The sequence below is a fragment of the Arvicola amphibius genome, chromosome 5 (assembly GCF_903992535.2).
Source record: "Arvicola amphibius chromosome 5, mArvAmp1.2, whole genome shotgun sequence".
Taxonomy (NCBI): Eukaryota; Metazoa; Chordata; class Mammalia; order Rodentia; family Cricetidae; genus Arvicola; species Arvicola amphibius.
In genome coordinates, this window is record NC_052051.1 from 31,360,318 (window position 1) to 31,383,178 (window position 22,861).

At 43.4% G+C, this 22,861-nt stretch overlaps 1 protein-coding gene across 1 annotated transcript in view; it reads right to left on the bottom strand.

The window, feature by feature from the left end:
* Slc24a3 (solute carrier family 24 member 3) overlaps positions 1 to 22,861 on the bottom strand; it is a 472,748-nt gene that overhangs the window by 191,088 nt on the left and 258,799 nt on the right. The window contains 1 exon segment of the mRNA XM_038331148.1: positions 848 to 924. Coding sequence (XP_038187076.1) covers positions 848 to 924 — 77 coding nt within the window.

Here is a 22,861-nt window from a genome sequence, read left to right on the forward strand (position 1 = left end):
CCCACATCTGACGTGACTCCAGAGCCCAGGAGAGGCCCACAGATCACCTTAGGTGTAGGTTGAGAATTAGTTGCTGGATCCTCTTTTTGGACCATTGTGGGTTTTTTTTTTTTTTGTTTGTTTGTTTTTTTTGTTTTTTGAGACAGGGTTTCCCTGTAGTTTCTAGAGCCTGTCCTGGAGCTAGCTCTTGTAGACCAGGCTGGCCTCAAACTCAGAGATCCGCCTGCCTCTGCCTCCCGAGTGCTGGGATTAAAGGCGTGCGCCACCACCGCCCAGCCCCATTGTGGGTTTGTAACCAAAACTAATACATGGCTTCCCTGGAAATCCAGCTCCCAAAGGCTACAGCACTGCAGAGGCCACATGAAGGAGCCTTGACAGAGGAGCCCAGCAAAGTCCAGGCCCCCGACCTCAGAGTGAAGCAACACTCCGGAAGTGTACCATGCAGCCCAAGCTACCCAAGTTAACTTGTTCCACCCATATGGGAAGGCATTCCCTCAATGTTATTCCTGAATGGGTCACACCCACAACCCAAGAACGATGGATGTGAACAGGATTTGCTAAGTTCAGGAAACTTATTTTATAGCAAAGGGTGCTGTGTGAGCACTGACAGGATCAGGTTAGTCGCAAAAAAAAAAAAAATGTGACTTGAGAGATCACTCTCAGGCACTAAGATGAAAGACTATAGACAGATGTCTGCTGGCCAGTCTTTAAGAGAGAGCACATTTGGAGATGGTCTATGACCAGGCAGGGAGGCAGGAGGGAGTGGAGCCTCTGGGGGCATTTCTGCTGTCCACCTACCTTCTGCTCCTCAAGCCCTTCAGGCAGAGGCACAAATGGGGCTACTTACACAGAGCACGTGGAGGACCACCGCTCCTTGTCGTCGGTCTTCATTGGAGAAGATGTCCCTGGGGAATTCATGCAGGGCTAGAGAACAGAGAGAGAGAGAACCAGCTCAGTACAGATCACCTGTCGAATACAGCTGATCTACGACTGCGTCCCCAGCACGGACTTTAGAGTCTTTCAGATTCTGGGTCTAAGAACTTGCTTAGGAACAAAACAAAACAAACTAAAAGACTTGAAGTTCATGAACCTCTAACTAAAATTTAGTATTTCCTCCAAATAAGAAGTGATAACTATGGTGGTGTTAGCATGATCTCAGTCCCCACTGCCAATGCAAATTGTCATCTAGAGTTATCCGTTGGTGTCTATGAGCGACTGAATCTGAGATTCCCAGGATACGGAATCTGGGCATGTTCAAGGCCCTTCTGGAAAATGGCATGGTATTTGCACGTCACCACTGGATGACTCAAAACTTTTCCTACAATGTAAACAGTATGTAAATGTTGCCATGCTGGGATGTTTAGGGAATGAGAAGAAAAGACTGCACACAGGAATAATTAAAAACTCTTGTCCGCTGTAGTTGGTCGACCTGTGGTACGGAATGCACGAATGTGGTGGGTGCCTTCCACTCCACTTCACTAATCGGTCCAGCTCTCCCTCATCACTTCAGGGCTATGTTTGTAGAATATCATTGGTAAGGAAGCCGAGTGTGGTGGCACACACCTTTAATCATCTCGGCAAATGCAGGCAGATCTGTGAGCTTGAGGTTAGCCTGGTCTACATAGTGAGTTCTACACCAGCTGGGGCTAGAACTACATGGTGGGGGGTAGGGAGAACCTTGTCTCAAAAGAAGTTAAATGAGCAAGTATGAAATTAGTATTATAAACTTTTATAATATTTTCATTCAGTGTGGCCAGGTTTTATTTGTAATCTTCAAATTTGCTGCATGCAGTGGAAAGGGATTTTGTGAGCAGGGCACCTAGGCTTCACCTCACAGGGCAGTGAAGGGGTAGATTCAAGTTGCCTGTTTCCCTCTCCCCCACAGTCCCTGGCTTGGGGCACTCCAGCACCTCCATCCTGCTCTGGAACTCACATCTTCTTTCTGACCTGACCTACGTTTGCCAAGAGACCATGTAACTCAGGAGGCAGCAGACACCCTGCCAGCTGTTGTCATTGTCCAATCTTTGGCAGATATCACCAGCTAATGAAAGCGTCTTCTCTGGAGCTTGATGATGTCTCCTACTGTCTCTGTAGTAAGCAATCAAGGTAGTCATCACCAGAGCACAGGGATTGCAGGTTGGTATCATGAACATAGGTTTGCCACTAGTCCTGTCTTGCCTTCTCCCCAAAGCAGAGTTGCAGACAAGGGTTTAAGGGTGTGTAGCTTATCTGGGAAGTGACTGCAGTGTACATTGTAAATGAAGAAGGCCATGAGACCAGGAAGGGAGGATAACCAAAGAACACCATAAAGGATGCCAGGAATCAGTTCTGCTGGGCAATCCCGAAGCTCTCACAGAAAATATCTCAGGATCGTGGTTCACTAGCTAGGGAATCTATCCAAGACACAAGCCACTGGCCACTTTTTCCAAAGATTCAGTTTTCTGTTTCCAAGATAGTATCAGGGTAAGATACCCTGTGGCCTTAGGTATTTGCTCCATAGAGTACATATGCACACATCTGTACAGAGGGTAAGTCTCACCTTTAAAAGTATAACAAGGAGAAGAGTTAAAAGTACTGACTACTTATTTGCAATCGGTCCGTTCTCTCACTATCTTCCTTATAGTAATGCTATCGAAAATAGATAATTAGTTTGGATGTATGAATCATTTTATAATTTATAGCTGACCTTCGACTAGCCATGATGCAAAGGCTTCATTCATTTAGTAAAGTTATACTTTGAATTCTGAATGTTGTTTAAATCCTGGGCTATCAATGTGTGGTACATATATATTGTACACATATTTGTATTTATGTATACACATATATATGTGCACATACACACACACATATATATATATGTACTACAAAATATTAAGTTATTTGAGCTTAAACACATACAATAAAACACATAATTGTTATATGTTTGTGTATGCCATGATATTTCAATGAAGTTGTTTTAGGCTTGCATGTAGGTTGCTAGTTAATCACACTTGTTACTTATATCCTAGCCTTAGGTTGGTGAAAAGGCAGGTTAGGAATGACAAGAATATATGAGATACCCCATGTGTGTTTCTATAAGTACACTCTTTTAAACATGCCACACTGAATTCTTCTGATTAGTTAAAAACAGGGACATTGGAAGATTACACCATGTGGGCACCAGTGAGGCTACAATATAGAAATGACAATGTGAACACCAAAATCCTCAAAATAAACTTTAAGTCGACGTCAAGTCGTGGGCCCTGCACTGCTGCCAACTATTACACTGAACTGTCTCAATTCCAGCACTATCTCTCCACGAGTCTAATACCCCTGGATTGCAGTATCTTTATTGGTTTGGCTACCATGAAGGATGCTCTCCACGGTCCCTAGGAGGAAGCCATTAGCTCTGAAACCTCTCTGCTGATGATGGTGTCTGCGTGGAGGTTTCTGATGCCATCCTCAGTTGACCTTTGACCTTTTTGAGCCTTCCCAAGGTAGAAGGGAATTGAGTCCTAGTGACCACCTGGTAGCTTCCACATTTCCCTGCTTCTCACTAAAAGTGGATGGGTGGATTCAACATTAACTTTTCTACCCTCCATGCCACTGCCACAGCATGTCTCAACACTGGCTCAGGGTCACAACCTACCGTCTTCCCATCCTCAGACTGACAGGTTGCTCAGTTAACTCACCGATCACAATGGCTATCACAGAAGAGTTAAAAAGAAAGCAGGTTCCCGCGAGAGGCAACCAAAAGAATCACACGCGGGAGCTGCTGAGTGAGAGTCCCAGCTCAGAGGACAGTAGAGATGGAAACGAGGGGGGAGGGTCATTTTGTCATGAATGTGTGGTAGCCATCTAGTTATTTACTCCCTGCCCAGGAGAAATAATATGGCTTTAGTCAATAACAGGCTTAGGGCAGCATATAAAGGGAGCTAAGGTCACATAGGAGACACCATGAGAAAAGAATAAGTAGGTATGAGTCTGGATCTGTCCTATGTCCACATTGGCACCAGCTCTGTCTATTGCCACATGGATGAGGTAAGTGAGCAGACTGGAAGAGTCTCATCGGGGGCTCCATGCCATTAAGATAGAACTTTGGTTTTGAATGCTTAGCATTCCGATTTTCAATCTCTTTCAAAGTCAGCAAATAGCTATTGGGTAACAGTTCTGCTAGACCGCACACTGCTGATCTAGATCCAAGCCCTTGGTTTTAAGATGGGTACTGTTATGGAGCTGAAGCTGGCTTCGAACATACCATGTTATCGGAGTTAGCCTTAAACTTGTTTGTATTTCTCCTTTAGCCTGTCTTGCATGACTGCAAGCATGAACCACTATGCCAGGCTCTGTTCCTCCTCATATGGGCCACCAATTCCTTCTTGATTATTCTATCTTATGACTCATGTCATCTCAATCATCTTCCGAAGATTTCACCTCTGAACACCAATACACTGACTGGTAGAACCTTTAATATGCTAATCTAGGAGGGGGACACATACATGTGATATACAGTCCTAGGGCATATCCCAAAGTCCATTTGCATAAAACCTAGAAAAGAGGATGTTCAATGTATTCATAATGAAACAAAGGTATAAAATATAGTCAGACATCTATACATACATATTGCCTTTGGCCCACAACAGTGAAACCATAAAGGACAGGAGAAGAAGGGAGGATCTTTGACTGAGCTCAAAGTCAAGTTAATCTGCCATTCAGACGTTCGTACTGAATCCAGCACAGTGGGGTCCACATACTAGGACTTCTCCCACAGTCTGCTAGAGTGTAGCAAGCCCTGTATTAACGGTTCAATTCTACCACGTCAGAAGGTGCTTGGATTCATTTACAAAGGGTGCTATCCATTGAGCCTGGCTGCACACAATGAAAAAGGAAAAACACTGTCACCACAGGTCTGCCATGCAGTGCTTTTGAGGTGGTGGTGGGGGCATCCTCCAATACTGTCCTTTGTCTCTGTTTGCTTACTGACACCTGGGATGGTGACCTCCGAGGGGCCTTGCCACTGTTCCCTCTGGTCCAAACACATACTATGATACAGACCATGTAGCAGATACCTATCTTCAGTGAGGTAGACTCTGAAGAGAGAAGCTGCTGCTCATGGTGGAGGGAGAGAGTAGCTCAGCTTCGCCCCACTGGCCAAATGGTCCAGGGAAGACCAGCAGCAGCTGAGCTCCTCCCACACAGACCAGGCAAACTCTTCACGTGGATTGCACTCTGGTGCCTTGCATATACTGTGTGTGGGAAATGGTGTTCACAGAATGGCTGCCGTCTTCCACAAGGAACATATGGAGCCACACTCAGGCAGAAGGCTCGGCCAGTGGTCTCTGGCCTCAATTTCCATATCTGTAAAGAGGATCAGACAGTTCAGGCCTTCCAGGGTCCCCAGAGAGTTGATGCCCGGTGTTAGCCATCCTGTGGGGGTGTATTTCTCATGCCAAATCCAAAAGAACTGAAAACATTTCTTGTGGATAGAGCAGGATACTCACTGCCTGTGGGAACATGACAGACAGATGGCGAATAGTTTGTATATGGTCTATAGTATGGAATGGAGACAAGGGTTCAGTCCATGCTCCCTAGAGCCAGATCTCCTTCCTCAGTAGACGGGCACGTTGGTGCCATCTTTGTATAATATCTGGGATGCGTATAAACAATGTATGTAGAATACCCAACATTAAGCTTCCTGGGTCTATCTAGCCTATCCTTAATACAATGATAGCAAGTTTCTGGTAATGGCATGAGGCAGAGGGTGCATTCATCTCTGGTCTGGGTATGGAAATCCACCTATTACTAATTCCAGCTTGCCTTTTCATCTGCATCCAAAGATGGTATTTAGTCCATGAGAGGCGTGCATGTGATTCCTATGTTAAGGCTATAGGAACCCCCATAGTCCATGTGGTATGCTGAAAACACCTGATTATGTAGGGAGATAGCCTCATCCAGCAGAGAGCTCCCCCTACATAAATTCCATTTATTTCAGCTCCTTTCCTTCTTCCCTGCAATTTTCTTTCCAGTACATCCTGTCAATCTGGGGGCCAGCAACAGCATCAGTGCTGTTCCCATGGAAACTACAGAGCCCTGAATGGAGTGGATCCCTCTTTCCAAGGCAACAGCAATCAGTGTCCTTATGTCTGTCTCCTGGGCAAATTAATGAGGCCTAAGAGTGATAAATCTAAATGGAGGGTTACAAAGAGGTAGAACATGTTTTGTTTTGTTTGAAAAGAAAAAATAAATTAGTTTGGACAGGAACATCGTCTTTAGACAACTTTGTCACATATTGATCAAGAAAGAGCTCAGGATGGACACGGGGCTCCCAAAGGTTCCACTAGCCGCAGATAACGGCTGGGGGAGAAGACTCTTTTATATACACTGTCTGCAAGCTACTTGGGGTGTCTACTGCCGAAGCTTTGGTAAGTTGTCATCCATGCTCAGATGGGACTTTTTGGTGATACAGCTGTCCAAGTGGCATTCATATTCTTGCAGTAACGACAATAAATTCATTGGTTCACCAAGCTGTTTTTGGACATATTGTTTGTTTGGTCTAGGGGGTGACTAGATAGAAATGGACTTTCGGGGCCAAGTCCCTCAAGAGGCCAGATCCTTCACCATGACTGGGCAAATAGAATCTTGGCTCCTGGACTTATCAGAACATCAGACTCTCAGGAACAATCTTCTCAAGACAGAATACCTACTGCAATTCCATTGATTACTCACCATCGCGGGGGTCTGAAAGCTGCCTAGCTGTTCCATACAACGATGGGTGACTTTACATTACTGTCAGCCGCTTCAGTCTGTCTTAACGATTCTCCCTCCTTCATGCAGTAAAACCAACGACTCCCACTTTTCCTGGCTGGAACATTCTGAACTCTGCCAGGTGTGGTATTTACTTGGCTTCCTACGAAGACTTCTCTGACTGTCTGTAGCCCCGCTGAACCATGGCAGCATGGATTAAATGACTTCCCAGCCACATTGTACTTGCCTATGAATGTATATCTTTAGGGACACTGTGAGCTCCCTGAGGACAGGAACCCTGTCATTTCTCACTCCGTTGCCAACACCCACTAGGCAAGGATCCATGAAAATGAACTAAATGTCAAGTGAACTTAAGTGTGAATAAACACAGAGCGCCCTTTTCCCAGGAGGTGGCTTTTGTATAAACACAGGACAGAATTACTAACTGGGAAATGCTGTTGGAAGGGACATTTCAGTACAGCTCTCAACAGCTCCCATCCCAACCCCACTGCCCATTAGAATTGTTCATAAATATCCCTTCTCTTTCTGTTCCAAGAACTTGGAAAGGGGCCTTTCTACAGTCCCTTCAAGGGTGGGTGGGACCAGAAAACTAGTCTGGCTAGAGAAAGCAGAGCACAATACCAGTTGTATGTGGCTTTGGAAGGCAGTGCTCAGTTCAGCAGCTTGTATTCTCTTGCCTTGGATTTCCTGAAAATATAGTAGGGTGAATCTCCCATTCAACTGGATCTTCTTGTGGCATATCAGAGTCCCCACTTCTCCCGATGCATGTATTTTGTCTAGGTAGCATGTATAAAAGTTACAGTTTTTTGTCCTCACTGAGATTTTTGGAGCTCCTTGTTACCCAGAACACCATAACCTGTTGTGAGCAACATGAGGTTAATAAGGCTCTCAGCATCCTGTGACTTTTCTGATAAGATCTTGGCTGGCAGAAAAACTCAACTGTTTTCTTGTCTTCTTTACTAGTCTGGGAAGACGGTTAGATTACAGAATATTTATTCTTCTCAGTATCCCCGGCACTTTGCAAATGTTCACTTTAGAAACCAACACATTGTTCATAACCAAGGGTCCCCGAACAAAATAATTCACAAGAAAACTCGAGTGCCAGGACACGCAGGCTGAATATCCTTGATCTGAGATCCTTGGGGGGCATGGAGGTTTTGTATTATTTGTAATATTTTAGACTTTGGAATACTCACCTAAGTGTAATGAGATATTTTGGTGTTAGGACCCCAATCACTTATGCTTCATAAGCACCTCAGACACATATCAGGGAAGAAATTTATAAAGTATTTTAAACTGATGTGAGAAACCAAGTTTTGTAGCTGGAAATTTTCCACATCACATTATTGCTTAAAAACATTCAAATTTGGTGTTTGGTTGGATGTGCTCAACCTGTATATGCACAAATTAATTTTCTCAATGTTTAGTCTCTGGGAGTGTATTAGAGACAGTTTGATGTATTCGTTTATGTATATAGGTGGGAGGTGGGTGCATGCACACTTGTATGCCTACAGAGCCCAGAGAATAACTTTGGGTGTTATTTCTCAGAGCTCAGCTCAATTTGTTTTGTCTTGTTGCTTGGTTTGCTGGTTGGTTGGTTTAAATAGAGACTGGGTCTCTTGTTGGTCTGAAATTTGCCAAATAGGTTAGGATGTCTGGACACTGAGCCTCAGGGATCGAGTGCCTTCAAAGTTGGTATTACAAGTGCTATTACATGCTATTATACACTGACATTTTTATGTGGGTTTGGGGGGATCTAACTTGGGTTCTTGAGCTTGCAGGACAAGTCCTTTGCTGACAGAACCATCTCCTCAGAACCCTATTTTCTTATTCTCATATTACACAAGCTTCAGGAATGAGCATAAGAGGGAAGATTCAGGCCAAAGGGGATACTAGATATCCAGGTGCTACAGACTAATCTGAGGTCTTTTGGATTTGTGATTTTTTTCCTAAGAACTATCTCTTAAATGCTTTGAGTAGTTTAGTAACTGATGCCATGCAAATGTGTATCGAGTTAGCATCCCAAAGAAACCTAGTTATGAAGAAGCAAACAACTGAAGGTTGTCATCACTGAGGTTGGGTGGCAACAAGGCCAAGATGAGAGGAGGAGTGTGCTCCGGTCTATGGATGCACCCTGGTAGTTTCAGGACCCTGCATATAAGGACCAAGGTAACCTTTTAGAACATGCAAACATATATTCTGCACTGCTTCTACATGGTAGAAAGCATCATGTTCAATTTCAGACAAGTGGTCTCAGGCCCAAGAAGGCACAGTAACCATCCCAAGTCCGCTCAGATGTCAGAGGAGAAGGAAGGTCTAGGCAGGGTGTGACTAGCTTTGTTGACTCCAGAATGTTCCTTTCCACAGCACTGCTAAGGGCACACTGCCACCATCTTTTTAACTGCACATTATTATTGTTATTGCTATGATATTATTTTGTTCCCGATACAAGGCCTCACCATGTAACCCAGGCTAGCCTTGATCCCCTGCATGAACTCCTGAAGTTCTGGGATTACAGATGTGCAGCACCATCACACCTAGCTTTTCTTAACTTTTAAGGGTCTAATTCCTTCTTTCAAAAAACCATAATAGATGGATTTAGAATGTATTACATTAAACAGGATGATATACCCCCACATGTGGAAACTAGCCAATAATATATGCATATATGTAAATGCATATACATATGGCTATAGTAGAACATGTAGAAAAGAAACAAGAAAGGCTCAATATAAGGGGATGAGGAAAGATTGAATGCCAGTGATAGACACGAGATATTAAGGAAGACATAAAGCTAATTGTTTTCTAGTCCTAATACTGCCATGAATTGTTTTCTTTTGGTGATTTTTAAGTGCACAGAAATATATTTGATAGCAAAAATGTAGACGCCAATGTAAAGCTCCATAGTTTCCATTCTGAATGGTTATTATAACTGTACAGATGACTGTTGAGATTTATACACTTGGGTCTGGTTAACGTGTGTGTGTGTGTGTGTGTGTGTGTGTGTGTGTGTGTGTGTGTGTGTTTGTGTTTCAAGGCAGGGTTTCTCTGTGTGGATTTGGAGCCTGTCCTGGAAGTCGCTCTGTAAACCAGACTGGCCTCAAACTCACAAGCGATCTGCCTGCCTCTGCTTCCCAAGTGCTGGGATGAAAGACATGTACCATCACCAGCAAGACAGAGGGGGTGAGCAGCCAAGGTGCAGAGATGAAGAGAGAATTCCCTGACCAGGAATCGAACCCAGGTCATGGAGGAAATTCAACTTTCTTAGATAGTAAAGTTTATTTTCTTTAAAAAAAAACAGAAGTAGATCAGTTTTGCATAAAAATGCATCTTCATGAAGAGAAATCAATTTCTGGTTAGAGTAAAGAGAAATCAATATCTGGTTAGAGAAGAGCTACAATGGAGAACACATTCAACAATCAAAATGATACTGCCAATCAAACTGGTTGAGCTAAGATCAGTCAGTTAAATGCTTACGGAATTTTAGAACTTGGGAACAGCCAGCAAAGGGATCACAAGTTTCAATCTAGCCTGGAGTATGTAGCAAGATTCTACCTACCTACCTACCTGTCTGTCTGTCTGTCTATGATCTGTCTATCTACATTGTGATATGGCATTTGCTTACCACAGCTGATAAGGGTTACATAAATGCCTAACTTAGAATTCATTCCTCACCAACTTGGAGGTGTGCAGCCTTGTCTTAATCTTTTTGAGTCTTAGTTCCTTAATATGCAAAATAGGATAATGAACACAATATTAATTTATATGGTTATTATGAAGATTAACTGTGAAGATGCTTATGAAATATGCAACACACAGAACTGGGTAAGTACTTATCAAAGAATAGGTTCCTTTTCGTTGACTAGTATTAGAGAGAGAACTAAGGCCAAGTGGGGATTTCCTGAGACATCAGTGTCCGCGGCCTGGCACCCACCACTTTCACACACATGATCAGCCCCCACATCTCTGCCTGAGGGCTTGCTCCATATCTGAGCTAGGTGCAGTGCCAGGCAGTAGGGGTTCTCGTTCTTCTAGGAAGTCTTCCATCAAAGCCTGACGAAAGCAGGATGCACCCCTCCACATTTTATGACAAGTTAGGTGTGGTTTACATGGTCAGAGCTCTCAACAGAAAAAAGTGGCTACTGCCGGTCCCTGGCCTGCTTGGCTTGCCTCAGCTAATTGGCTGCCTTTCTTTCTCTGTCTCACAATGTTGCTTGCAGATTCATCTCCCTAGGTTCACCTGCCAAACAATGTGTTTGTGTCTGAGCCAGCCTCAGGAAGGTCCAGATTAAACAAGGAGAGCTAAGAATTCTCGCACTTTTACAATTCAACGAAGATTCCCTTTCCTATCAGAGGACTCATTTGTGTTCAAGTGACTAGTCTCATGAGTAATTTCCATGGGGCTTAACTATATGTTCATGGATGTACACAATCTAGCCCCCATTCCAGGTCCCCATAACCAACTTCAGGCTGGGAAACCATCTTTGGTCATTTTTTTCCCACGGTGCTGAGGTTGACTTAACACTCATGACAAGCTTGATGTCTACTTCAGAGTTCTTCTTTTTATGTCCTCATTGGCAGAAGAATTTAAATCATCATCCCCCAAGCTTTTCTCCTGGAAAGGAACATACATTCTTTGGAACCGAAGAACTTTGATCATTCCTTATGTAGACATTTGGCCTGGCAAAGCAATAAAATCTAACTTGATGAACAAGAAACATACTTTTTATAAGTAATATTAAAAAACCAACATTAGTGCTGCTTGTATCTCTGAGCCAGCAGCTGCCACAGAAAATAGGGTAATCTCATGAACAATGCGTCATTCGAAGGTCACAAATATGGTAGCAGAAAGGAAGCCTGTTTGCAGGTGACAGCTTGCATTTTGTTGATCATGTGGGACTATTAATTCTGTGTCCATAAAGAGTTCTTATTAAAGGAAATAAAATAATCATGGCAAACATCCCTGTGGAATTCAGAACTGTGTCTCTTTCTTGGACTTCACTGTTCCTCAACATGTTCCTTGGTGCCAATGTCAAAGACAATGTTTAAATGGATGACCCCAAAGTCCAGTTCCAGTTCCCTGTCCATGCTGTTCTTACATTTGCTTGGTGATCAAGAAACACAACAAGAAGTTGATGTACCCATAAACTTGCTGAAGGTTATTTTAAATGGTCCACTATGGTAGAAGGCTTGCCTATTCCCTCAACACTATTGGAAAGGAAGAAGTTGAATTTTTTTTTATATAGGAATAAATGCTTAAGTTAGTTTTTTTTTTTTTTTTTTTTTTTTTTTTTTTTTTTTTTTTTTTTTTAGAATGCAATACTTCTCTGCAGGAACCCACATTTAACATTTTTCCTCTTTAAGCATTTGATTTATAGAAGATGAAGTGCATAGGTCAAGTGACTGGAGGTTTCAAATCAGTGACATTTTTAAATGTTAAATCGCCAAATCTCAGAGCTAAAAGTAACCTTTCAGTGTTCTGTTGGTCTACAGATGGGAAACTAAGAACCAAAGAATTTGGTGATAAGCACAAGGCTTCCCTTTGTCTCCTTTCAAAGCCTGCTCTTTTTGTCTCTCCATGTTGTTTCAGGGATAGAAAACAGGGCTCAGCTATTACCCTCAGTTGACCAGCAGGGACTGGCTGAGCACGTGAGATAGACCCAGTGCATTAACGGTCTGCTATGGTTATGAGGACGGGAATGAGGAGTTGAGTGCTATTTACACTGAAGGGGTGTAGACAGTCCTGAAATGCAGGAATGACTGGCTGCCCCGAGTCCACATAACAGTGGCTCCTGCCACTTCTTTTACTCTGCACTTTTTAAAAGAACACAATTTACTTCATAGGAGAGAAAAGCCTAAAGGTGTTTGGATGTGATCCCTATAGACACCAAACATTCTCAAGCATCTGGAGTAGGTTATTACTACCCATAGACAGTTGCGCAAAATTTATGATAATAAAGGAAATTTCTAAAAAAAATTCATATCTAGTTAGAGGAAGACCATATCAGTAATAATAATATCAGTAATAATATCAGTGAATTAAGCTGTGCTTACACCTTACTTTTATAGTTGCATCCTCTGGCCTGTTCTTTCATGGGAAAACATAGTTGTAGCATACAGGAGATCATTTGCCCCCGTATCAGCTCTTCTACATCTCTTGCATACATTTGTGGACCAAACATTCAAGCTACCAGTCACGTGCGCAATTCTTCTCAGAATAGATTTGAACTCGGGGTTTTTGTTTCTTAGTTTTTGTTTTGTTGTTGTTGTTAGATAAGTTTCTGTTTCAAAGTGTGTATTCCGCACACTGTGGATCTGTTAGACAACCCCTGTCACTCAAAATGATTGGATATTAAATGAAGATAGCAATTAATCCAAGCAGAGAGTATTCTTTCATCGTTGTTTTCCAATTCCTTGAAAAACCACTGGGCTCTGGCAATGGTATACGATCACTTTGAATGAAACAGACTAAGAGCCTTTTGTGCTGACTACAAGTTTGAGTCTCCAGTTAGGTTCCATAGGTGCGGACCAAGAGTAGGAACCAATGACAAAGGAAACGCTTTGGACGGCCATGTTTAATTATAGTGCAGGGCAGACAAGATCAAAATGGGAAGGTTTAGAATCTACTTGGTGAATGGCTAGTAAGTTTTGGCTATGTGTATGACTTCACAGATGATATATTGAGGAGACTTTGGGTTCTGTTATCTTCACCTGCAGAGTATAGATTTTTGTTCTAAAAGGAAGTTGGATTACTACAGCGCTGGCTCTTGTGGTAGTTTTAGGATTAAAGGCTTTGGTGGAATTTCTGGGTGTTCATATCTTGTGGTAGTGTAGACTTTAGTCTAACAAGCCTGCTTTGACTGTGCTCTTGGTCTTGGGAAAAGGTCATTGTAAGATTTTGAAGGAAAGTCTAAGTTAGCAGTTCTCGACCTGTGGGTCGTGACCCCTTTGGGGATGAAACAACACTTTCACAAGGGTCAGCTAAGACCACCTGCAAATCAGGTATGTATATATGATTCATAACAGTAGCAAAATTATAGTTACAAAGTAGCAATAAAAATAATATGGTTGGGAGTCACCATAACATGAGGAACTGTATTAAAGGGTCACAGCATTAGCAAAGTAGAGAACTAACGGTCTAAGACATTATTTAACTTGAGAACTTAACTTATTACTCTTGTCTGCCCAGTCAATCAGTCTTCAAATATTGCTTCTGCCCTCTTCCTCCACCTCCCCTGGCTGCTTGGAACTTTCCTAGGATGCTTGGAAATTTCCCAGGCAGTTAAGGGGGTCTATACATAAAGAGAGTGTGCTTTTTCTCAAAACATTTTTGACTCCCATACATTTTATGACAACAGGTCTGGGAGCTCCAAACTGTAATCTCTGATGTACTGACTCAGTAAGATGACTGATTTCTACTTGAGCTTGCTTCCCCACATACCACACATAAGAGGGGAACCTACTGATATCCAAACCTAATATGCCTTCCTTCTTTCAGACTTCCTGTTCCCTCTGCTTTCTTTGTTCACCATCCAGATAATTTAAATGCTGATCATTTCAGCATATTGTCCAATGTTTATAATAGCTCCTATAGGAGACTTGATCTGCTGCTATGATGGCGAGTCAGAAGCCCAGATTCTATCCTTCATCACTATCTGCTGCAATTCAAATTACAACAAGACCAATACACATAAGATTCCAAAAATCTCTTATCGGTCACATTGAGCCATTATAGAACTAATGTTGCTTAGAGCAACTGTATGACCTAATGCTAAGTAAGACTGTAGAGGTGTAGGGAAATAATGTTGATGGTTAGGCTGTCAGATAGGATGGGAGGCCTGGGAGATAACCTAGTTTCATATTGCCTCATATAGCTAAACTGAGGACTAGACAGAATCAAGATTTGTTTATTTATTTATTTATTTATTCATTCATTTATTTATTTTGGAGGGGGTTACAGGAAGAGACACTGCAGCACTCCAAGGTTCTTGTCTATAAATATTTCAGGGTCAAGCCATCCCAAAAAGCAGTTGTGGAAATTCTGATGGCTTTGACAGGCAATGCCCCAAGGCTTAGAGGCAAGATCATGTGCTCAAACGCAAAACAGTGCTGGCCACCATCTATAGCTAAGGACATGGAGTTGAGTTCTTTGGGAATCTGGAGGCTTTCTTCTATGTTTCCTATAAGTCATATTTTGACGTCCCACGTGAGGTGGGCAAATTGAAATTCACAGCAATAGAAGGCAGGTGTTTAATAAAAGCTTTTCAAGTCCAGACAAATCTGCGAAGCCTTATACAAAGAAAACAGAGACTGGAAGCCAATGACAAAGTACAGCCATTACATAAAGCATATAAAGGAGTTAGTTTGGATTTTTTTTAAAGAAAAGTTCTGCTTCATTCTTGATTTAGTTGAGATATAGATAATAAATACTACCTTTTCTTGTTCTCTTTCAAAGGAAAGAGGAAAAGGCAACACCAGGTGGGAGGGAGAGGTTTCAAATCATCTCTGCATCAGACTCTCTCCCATCACACTGACCTGTGGGTCCCCTCAGAACTTAGGGGATTGTGCCATTGGCTGTCTTTGTGTCTTCCTCTGTGGCTATATTCCACTGTAGAATTGAGTTCAGTTGAAGACAGATTGAAAGAAATCTTTAAAGCAACCGATACCATTATTTTGAAAAAAAAAAAATCATGCTGAGGTCATGGCAACTTTATAACCCCTGAGATGGAATGACCTAGGCCATGATGTCACAGAGGTTATATGCTAATGCACATACTGACACCACAAGCCAGGATAGATCTCGGCCTCAATTCCACAAGGCTGATCCAAAAAAACCACAAATTCCCCTGTAGCCTCAGCATCAAAGAACCATTGCTGCGCGTGTCTGAAGATGCTGGACTGCAGCATGCAGCGGATCTCTTTCACCGCTGTGACAAATGCCAAGTGGAAACAACCTAGAGGATGATGTGTTTATTTTGTGTGTGGGTTCAGAGTGTCTCCGCCCACCACACCGAGGAAGGTACTGTGGACTCCGCACACAGTCGTGGTCTAGGAGGCACATAGATCAGGCCCGGACTAGGGGCTGGGGAAACCTCCACATGCCCACCCACAGCAATCTATTTAAAATATCTAGACCCTAATTCCCAGAGATTCGGCAGTTGTCAATAGAGCACGCCGTAAGCTGGGGATGGGGAGCATTCAAGACATGAACCAGTGTGGGGGGCATTTCAGTTGGAGCCATGACAGTCACTGTCATCATGTGTTACGCTGGGCGGTTTGAGTTCGTGGAGAAGGTGGAGCGAAATAACACAGCTGACTCTGGGAGGCTGGACAAGAACCCACACCATTCTTCTCATCACTTCTCATGAGCACTGCGTTTCAGGGCATTCCATCTAGTTCTACTGAGAAACTTACGTTACATTACCATTTCAAAGCACAATCCCTTCACTGCTGGAGCCACTATTTCTTAAAAGTTAGGGTCTGTCTTTCTACGAAGCCCTACCTGTTCTGCAAAACCACTTTGCCGACCAGGCTGGTCTCGCACTCACAGAGATCCGCTTGCCTCTGAATAATAAGTTCTGGAATTACAGGCGTGTGTCAATACACCCAGGCTTGAATCTACTTTTTAAATACAAATAATGTATTCTGTGAGAGAGCCTGATGCTTACATTGTCTTTCATAGTTCGAATGAATGTCATCACAGAATCAAATGTTTCTGCATAGAAAGCTTGCATCTCCTTATGTGACAATCAGACAGGAGGGCGGGAAAGGGCCTTCTTTTCATCTGACGATGGGAAAGACCAGAGCTCACGGGGAGCCAGGATGGAGAGGCAGATCCTAGCCCAATCGTTTCCTGTCTTCTGGAACTGGAATCTGTAGTGGAGAGGGATAACGAAGGAGCAGCTTGTCCTTCTCTAAGTCTGTGGCACAGAAGCAAATCAAGAAGCTTATTCTCAGCAATTTCACGTCAACAACTCTTTCCAAGGACACAGAGTTGCTCAGAGAGAGAGAGAGTCAAAGATCAAAATGAGTCCAGCTTCTTTATACCCCCAGTAACATGCTGTAATCAGCTCTGTAGGGACCCAGATGCTCACAGTCCCTGTCCACTGAACTTAAACACTCAGGGTATAGCTGCTACATTAGGCATGTCTTTCTAAGGCTGTCAAGATGACAAGGGAGTGTGTAACACATTCTTGGACTTGTGGAGTCAATAGATCAGCTGGGGAAGCCAGAGTCAAGTGTATGTAAACATACAGAAGAAACACAAGCTGAAGGGTGCCAGGATAGAAGGAAGCTGATGTCCGAAACCATAAGTATATAGCACATATATGTGTGCATGTGTATATGTAAACAGGGGTTTAGTACCTGAATGTATATATGGTCATATGCATAAATACATACATATTCATGTAAATATGTAAATGCATATTTAATGGCCTGAATATTTTTAATTCCCGATAAGATGGCATTGGGATGTAGGGTCCTTGGAAGAAACTGAGAATGATTAGGGCCCTTATAAATGTCATTAGAGAGCTGTCTAGCCTCTGTTTTCTTTCTCATCAAGCCTGACTACAAGGTAGACATCAACCCAGAAGAAGAACCCTCACCAGAACACAGCAATATTGGCACCCTCATTTCTGACAGCTAGCTTCCCAAACTGTGAAAAGCAATTTTTGTTTGTGAGTTATTAGGGTTGGTACATCACTGTAGTACACCAAAGGATGCATGAACATTCTACGCATCTATATCTGAATAACAACCAGTTTCAAAAAGGTGGTCTAAGGCAACACTGGAATTTCAGTATTTGGTCTTAAATTCCTAGTGGTTGACTGGGCTCAGTTGGTAGCTCCTAGCTCAGTCACTCCACAACTGCAATCACACTGGATCTAGACATACATGGAGCCTCAAGCTTTTAGTACCTGTCTGACACATGGTCTGGAGAGGCCCTAATGCCTGGAGACCAGTACAGTTAAAGCTTTTGTTCTCCCTCTCTATATTCCTATGATGTTTCTATGTGATCTTTCTTGCATAGCGATGTCTAACCCAGTGGCTTACAGTTCTGTGCTTATCTTCCAAGACAGAGTATGAGAAAGTCATGTGACATTTAATAACCTAACCTGGGAAGTCACCGAGCACAGCTATTGCTTTCTGTGCATCAGGGATGTTACTAAGGTCTGCATGGCGTTAAGAGGAAGGAGAATGAACTCTCCCTCTAAGTGTCTGATGGGTGGGGGTGGGCAATATTCTAGAAGAAGAGTTATTATAGTAAGTAGTTGAGAAGCTATACTTTGCCTTTTTTGAAATTATAACTTTATCTATGACTACTTTTTAGAGAAAATAATAGCTAATGATATGGATCAGTGTGCAGTCTGTGAAGTCAGGGAGAAAGAGGTGACCCTAAGTCAGGACAGTGGATAAAGACCTCATGAAATGAGACCGATTTGAGTGGAACCTTGTAGACAGAATAGGCTTACATGGCCCAGAGGATGTTGGCCAGGTGAAGAGGAAAGGAGAAAGGAAAGGGCAGAGGCAAGAGGGAATAGAATACCTTGTGTCCTCTGTGGTAAATGCTCTGTGATGGGAATGAACAAACTTGCTTTCCAATGCAAACAGGGACATTCGTTCATCCCCGTGCCATTGTTCCCTGTCCATGATCTTCCCTAACTCTCAAAATAGCCCTGAGAACTCTGTAGGAAATGGAGGCCCACCTTACAGAACAAGTAGACTTCCAGGGGCGGGTCTTCTAAGCCAGTATCCCCTTTGATACCACTGCAGTGTGTCTTCACAGCTCAAACTGGACATGTCTGAGTTTGCATTTCTCCAGGTTCAGAGGAATAAGCAAATGCCTGTGCCTATCCTACAGCCTTCATTGTTTTTGAAAAAAGAAAAGTCCTTACCAAGAACTGGGAGGACATACAGAGTGGCAGTAAATTTCGTTAACATCTAACATGAAATCCAGCACTAGAATTGGTCTATGTCCCCATTAGCTTTCTATGAAGTCTCGGCTAGAGAGACACATCCCTATGGCATGTAGATTCTGGGGCACTGATCCTCACTGCAGATCTGTGGGTCTGTCCTTCTGCCCTTCTTTTCTCCCTTCTCTTCTTTCCTTTTCCTTTCTTTTCTCGTGTAATACTGGCTACTCTCAAACTCTCTGTGTAACTAGGATGACCCTTAGCTTCTGATATTCCTGAGTGCTGTGATGGTCGTGTACCAGATGCAGCGCTTGGGGGTTGAGGTCTGTATCTGCTGGGCAAGCACTTTACCAGCTGAACTACATTCATGACCTTTGTAGTGAATTTCCTTATCTCATCTAGTGTCTGCTATTTAGACGGAAGAGCCCTAGCCCCTCCCACTCCATTAAGAACTGAATTGGGAGTTTTTCTCTCTTTTCAGTGCCAGCAATGTTCTTTTGGTTTTGTTATTTGTCCTGGGCTAAGCATAAGCAAGGAGTTGACTGAGAATCTCCATTGCCTGACATGCCCTTGATGAGAATGCATGCTGGCACCTTGAGCATGATACCTCCTGAGCTCAGGACTGCATGTTATCATTTGGACCCTTCAGAGTCCTGGGATGCCAGCTTCTCACTGTCTGCTTAGGCAGGGCAGAAGAGGTTGATATTGGGACTTATGAGAGACCCTAGTTTACAACAGAGCTGGGTTCTGATGCTGCGTGAAAGCTGGTTTGGTGTAACCATTATTCCTAAAATCTCTCCTGAGAGCTACTAGTATGGACAGGAGCAGGTACTGAGATGCTTCATCACTTTCCCAAACACTCATTCCAGCCCAAGGACAGGGCTGGAAGGTATCCAGGGTCCCCCTGTACTGAGAGTCCCTGCCATGAAGCACTGCTTGGTGTAGGGCCTTTGTGCCCTGTCCCATGCTGATTTCTTACTCATTATGCCAGGCTGCAATTTCAACATCGCTTTCTCATGAATGTTTACTTCCAGGGTAACCTAGAAAGCACATCAACTCTGCTTCTTATAGTGGCATATTATTTGTGTTTTAATAAATAAAGCTTGCCTGAAGGTCAGGGCAAAGCAGTCACACTGGTTAGCCATAGAGGCTGGGCAGTGGTGGAGCACACCTCTAATCCCAGCACTACAGAGGAATACAAGGTGGGATGAGACAGGAGCTAGGTCTCTTTCAGTCTGAAGATTTCTTAGATGCAATAGCTCTCTAGTAGCTTGGCTGTTTTGTTTTTCTGACGTTCAGGCTGAACCCCAATATCCGTCTATGGGTTTTTATTAACCATGCTACCGCTTCTTCCTCCAACACTTCCTTTGGCACAGAGGAATTCTGTGCTAAATCACTACAAGATTAGGATACAAAGCTGGTGAAGTGGGCGGTAGCTACAGCTGAGATATCGATACAGAACTCTATGCTTTCCCTTCAAACAAGAGGCTCCCAAGTGAGCTACACACACCACCCATCATTCCCTAAAGGGTGCTTGTCTATTTGTGTCCCATGGAAGAACATTCTTTCTGCCCCGCCTCACACATGTGTCTGTCTTTGCTGTACTGGAATGGGCTGGCTGGTATTTAGGGCGGATGGATGCTAGACTGGACTTGCTTTAGGAAGTTGTCAGTGGGAAGGAGGGAGGCTTGGGGATGAAGTATGGAGTGGAGAAGCCACAGAAACAACTACCCATGGCCAAAGTTTCCATTCCCTGTGCCAGCAGAAGGAAGCCAGGGGTGTCCCGGAGGCATGTCTGACTAGCCAGAACTGAGCGGCAGCTAAGGAATTGTCTTCTCATAGGACTTTACTAGTCTTGAACACATTCCATGTGTTTCTGTGTCTGTTCATCACATCCTCTGTCTCAAACCTTGCTCTTACTGGGGATTTCAAATCCAAGTGGATATGTTTTTGTGCTCTGGAAACAGGTACACTCCACTCAGGTGACAAAAGGATGCCCAGTCCCAATGTGGACGAAGGCAGGGGATTTCTTTGGATATTAGAACCACATGGCATGAAAGAACTTGGCAGCTTGAGTTTGGCAATGGAAAATTTGTAATTTATGTTGACTCTTTCCAAATACCAGAAAGGCAAGTGGCAGAGAAAAGGTGTGGTGCTCAAGCGAATGGTCAGGAGCAAGACTGGGCATATCCAAGCAAGGGAAGCCTTCCAAATACCTTCTACGTAAAAGGTATGGACCACACACATTTTGGCCAGCCTAGCTTTCCCGAGGGAAACTGCCCTGCCATGAAATGATTGGAATCAGCTCTTTTTATGCCCTCATATTTTAATAAGCCTGACTGCATAGCTGAGTGGCTGCGTCCGGGCTGGCAGTGTTCTATACAGGAGAAGCTGTCCATGTTTGACCAGTTACCTTAGCTTGTGCATCCACCCTGTTCTTCATCCCTCTATAAACCAAGTCGATGACTTGGAAAGCAAAGGGAGCTCTCGTAGCAGAGTGGGTGCTGCTTTGCCGTGAAAGGGGGCAAGAGCTTCATACGAAGGTGCATTTAACCTTGCACCTTCCTAGAAGCCCTTCCCTGACTGATGTCCTGCCACCCAATGCTGGCATGCTGTCTGCTAACAGCCCCATGCACACTTTCCTTCGGTTAATTGCCCTTAGCTAATACAGTCTACTTCAGCCAGAAATGCCTGCAATTGAGTCCTTGCTCCAAGAGGATGGTACAGCCAATGTGTGGCCAATGCAAAGGAGTAGAGGCCAGAACATGCATCGAGGCTGGGCAGCTCTGTGGTGGCGGCTCCCTGCCTGGTCTTTTTTGAATCCAACCTGAGATAACCCCTTTGGCTGACGATTGTAGAATGAAATATAAAATGTGTTAGAAATGGCTACTTAGGGGTAACCAGAGCAAGCTTTGCCTCCAGAATCCTTCCAAATTACTGTAGCCCAGAACTGATCCAATAGTTCCAGCTCTTTCTGCTCCAATCTAAATTTCCAGTCTGAGAATAGCTGCCATCCAGGCTGTATCCTAGAAACTGCCAGCACAGATCAAAAATTGGATTTGTCATTAACAAACAAGTGTTTTATAGATGTCCCAGTTATTGCTGATCATACCACAGTCTCTTATTTTTAGTACATTGTACAATTGTGAGTCTCTGCATTAATCCCTGTCTACTGCAAAGGAAGATTTTCTTATGTGGATTGAGGGATGCTCCAATCTATAGGTATAAAGATAAGAATTTAGGGAACAGTTTATTATTATGTCAATTTACCTGAATAATAATATCAGATTTCCCTGTAGGGCCTATGATCCAATCAGCCAGGGGTTTTGGGCCCAGGTAGCAGGCATGGGTTCTATCTTGCATATTGGGCTTTCGATCCGATCAGACTGGTTGGTTAGTCACCTAACATTTGTGCCACCATCGCACCAGTGTACATATCTTGCCAAGCCAGTTGCTACTGTAGTTCCCATCTGGGTAAGCCCGTTGATGGTTCTATTTGCTGGCAGTATGCACAGACACTTACAGAACTGTGAAAACTAGTCCATAGGAATGAATGTTCCTGGTTGGAACTAGCTTGATTTCTCAGTGTCCTATAACTCGAGTATGTGTGTCTTCACCGATAAGATACCATCTCTTAGTTGGAGTTACTATTCCTGTGAGGAAACACCATGACCAAAGCAACTTGGGGATGAAAGGGTTTATTTGGCTTACACTTCTACATTGTAGTTCACCATTGAAGGACACCAGGATAGGAACTTAAACAAGATAGGAACCTGGAGACAGGAGTTGATGCAGAGGCCATGGAGGGGAGCTGCATATGGTTTGCTCCCCCATGGTTTGCTCAGTCTGCTTTTTTATAGAACTCAGGACCCCCAGCCCAGGGATGGCACCACCTACAATCAATCACTAATTAAGGAATTACCCTGCAGGCTTGCCAACAGTCTGATCTTATGGAGGCATTTTCTTAACTGAGGTCCTCTCCTCTCGGATGACCTTAGCTTGTGTCAAGTTGACATAGAACTGTCTAGTATGCCATCTTAGGGTTATTATTGCTGTGATGAAACAGCGTGACCAGAAGTGAACTGGGAAGGAAAGGGTTTATTTGATTTTACTTCCACATCACCGTTCATCATCAAAGGAAGTCAGAACAGGTATTCAAACAGGGTAGGAAACCGGAGGAAGGAGCTGATGCAGAAGCCATG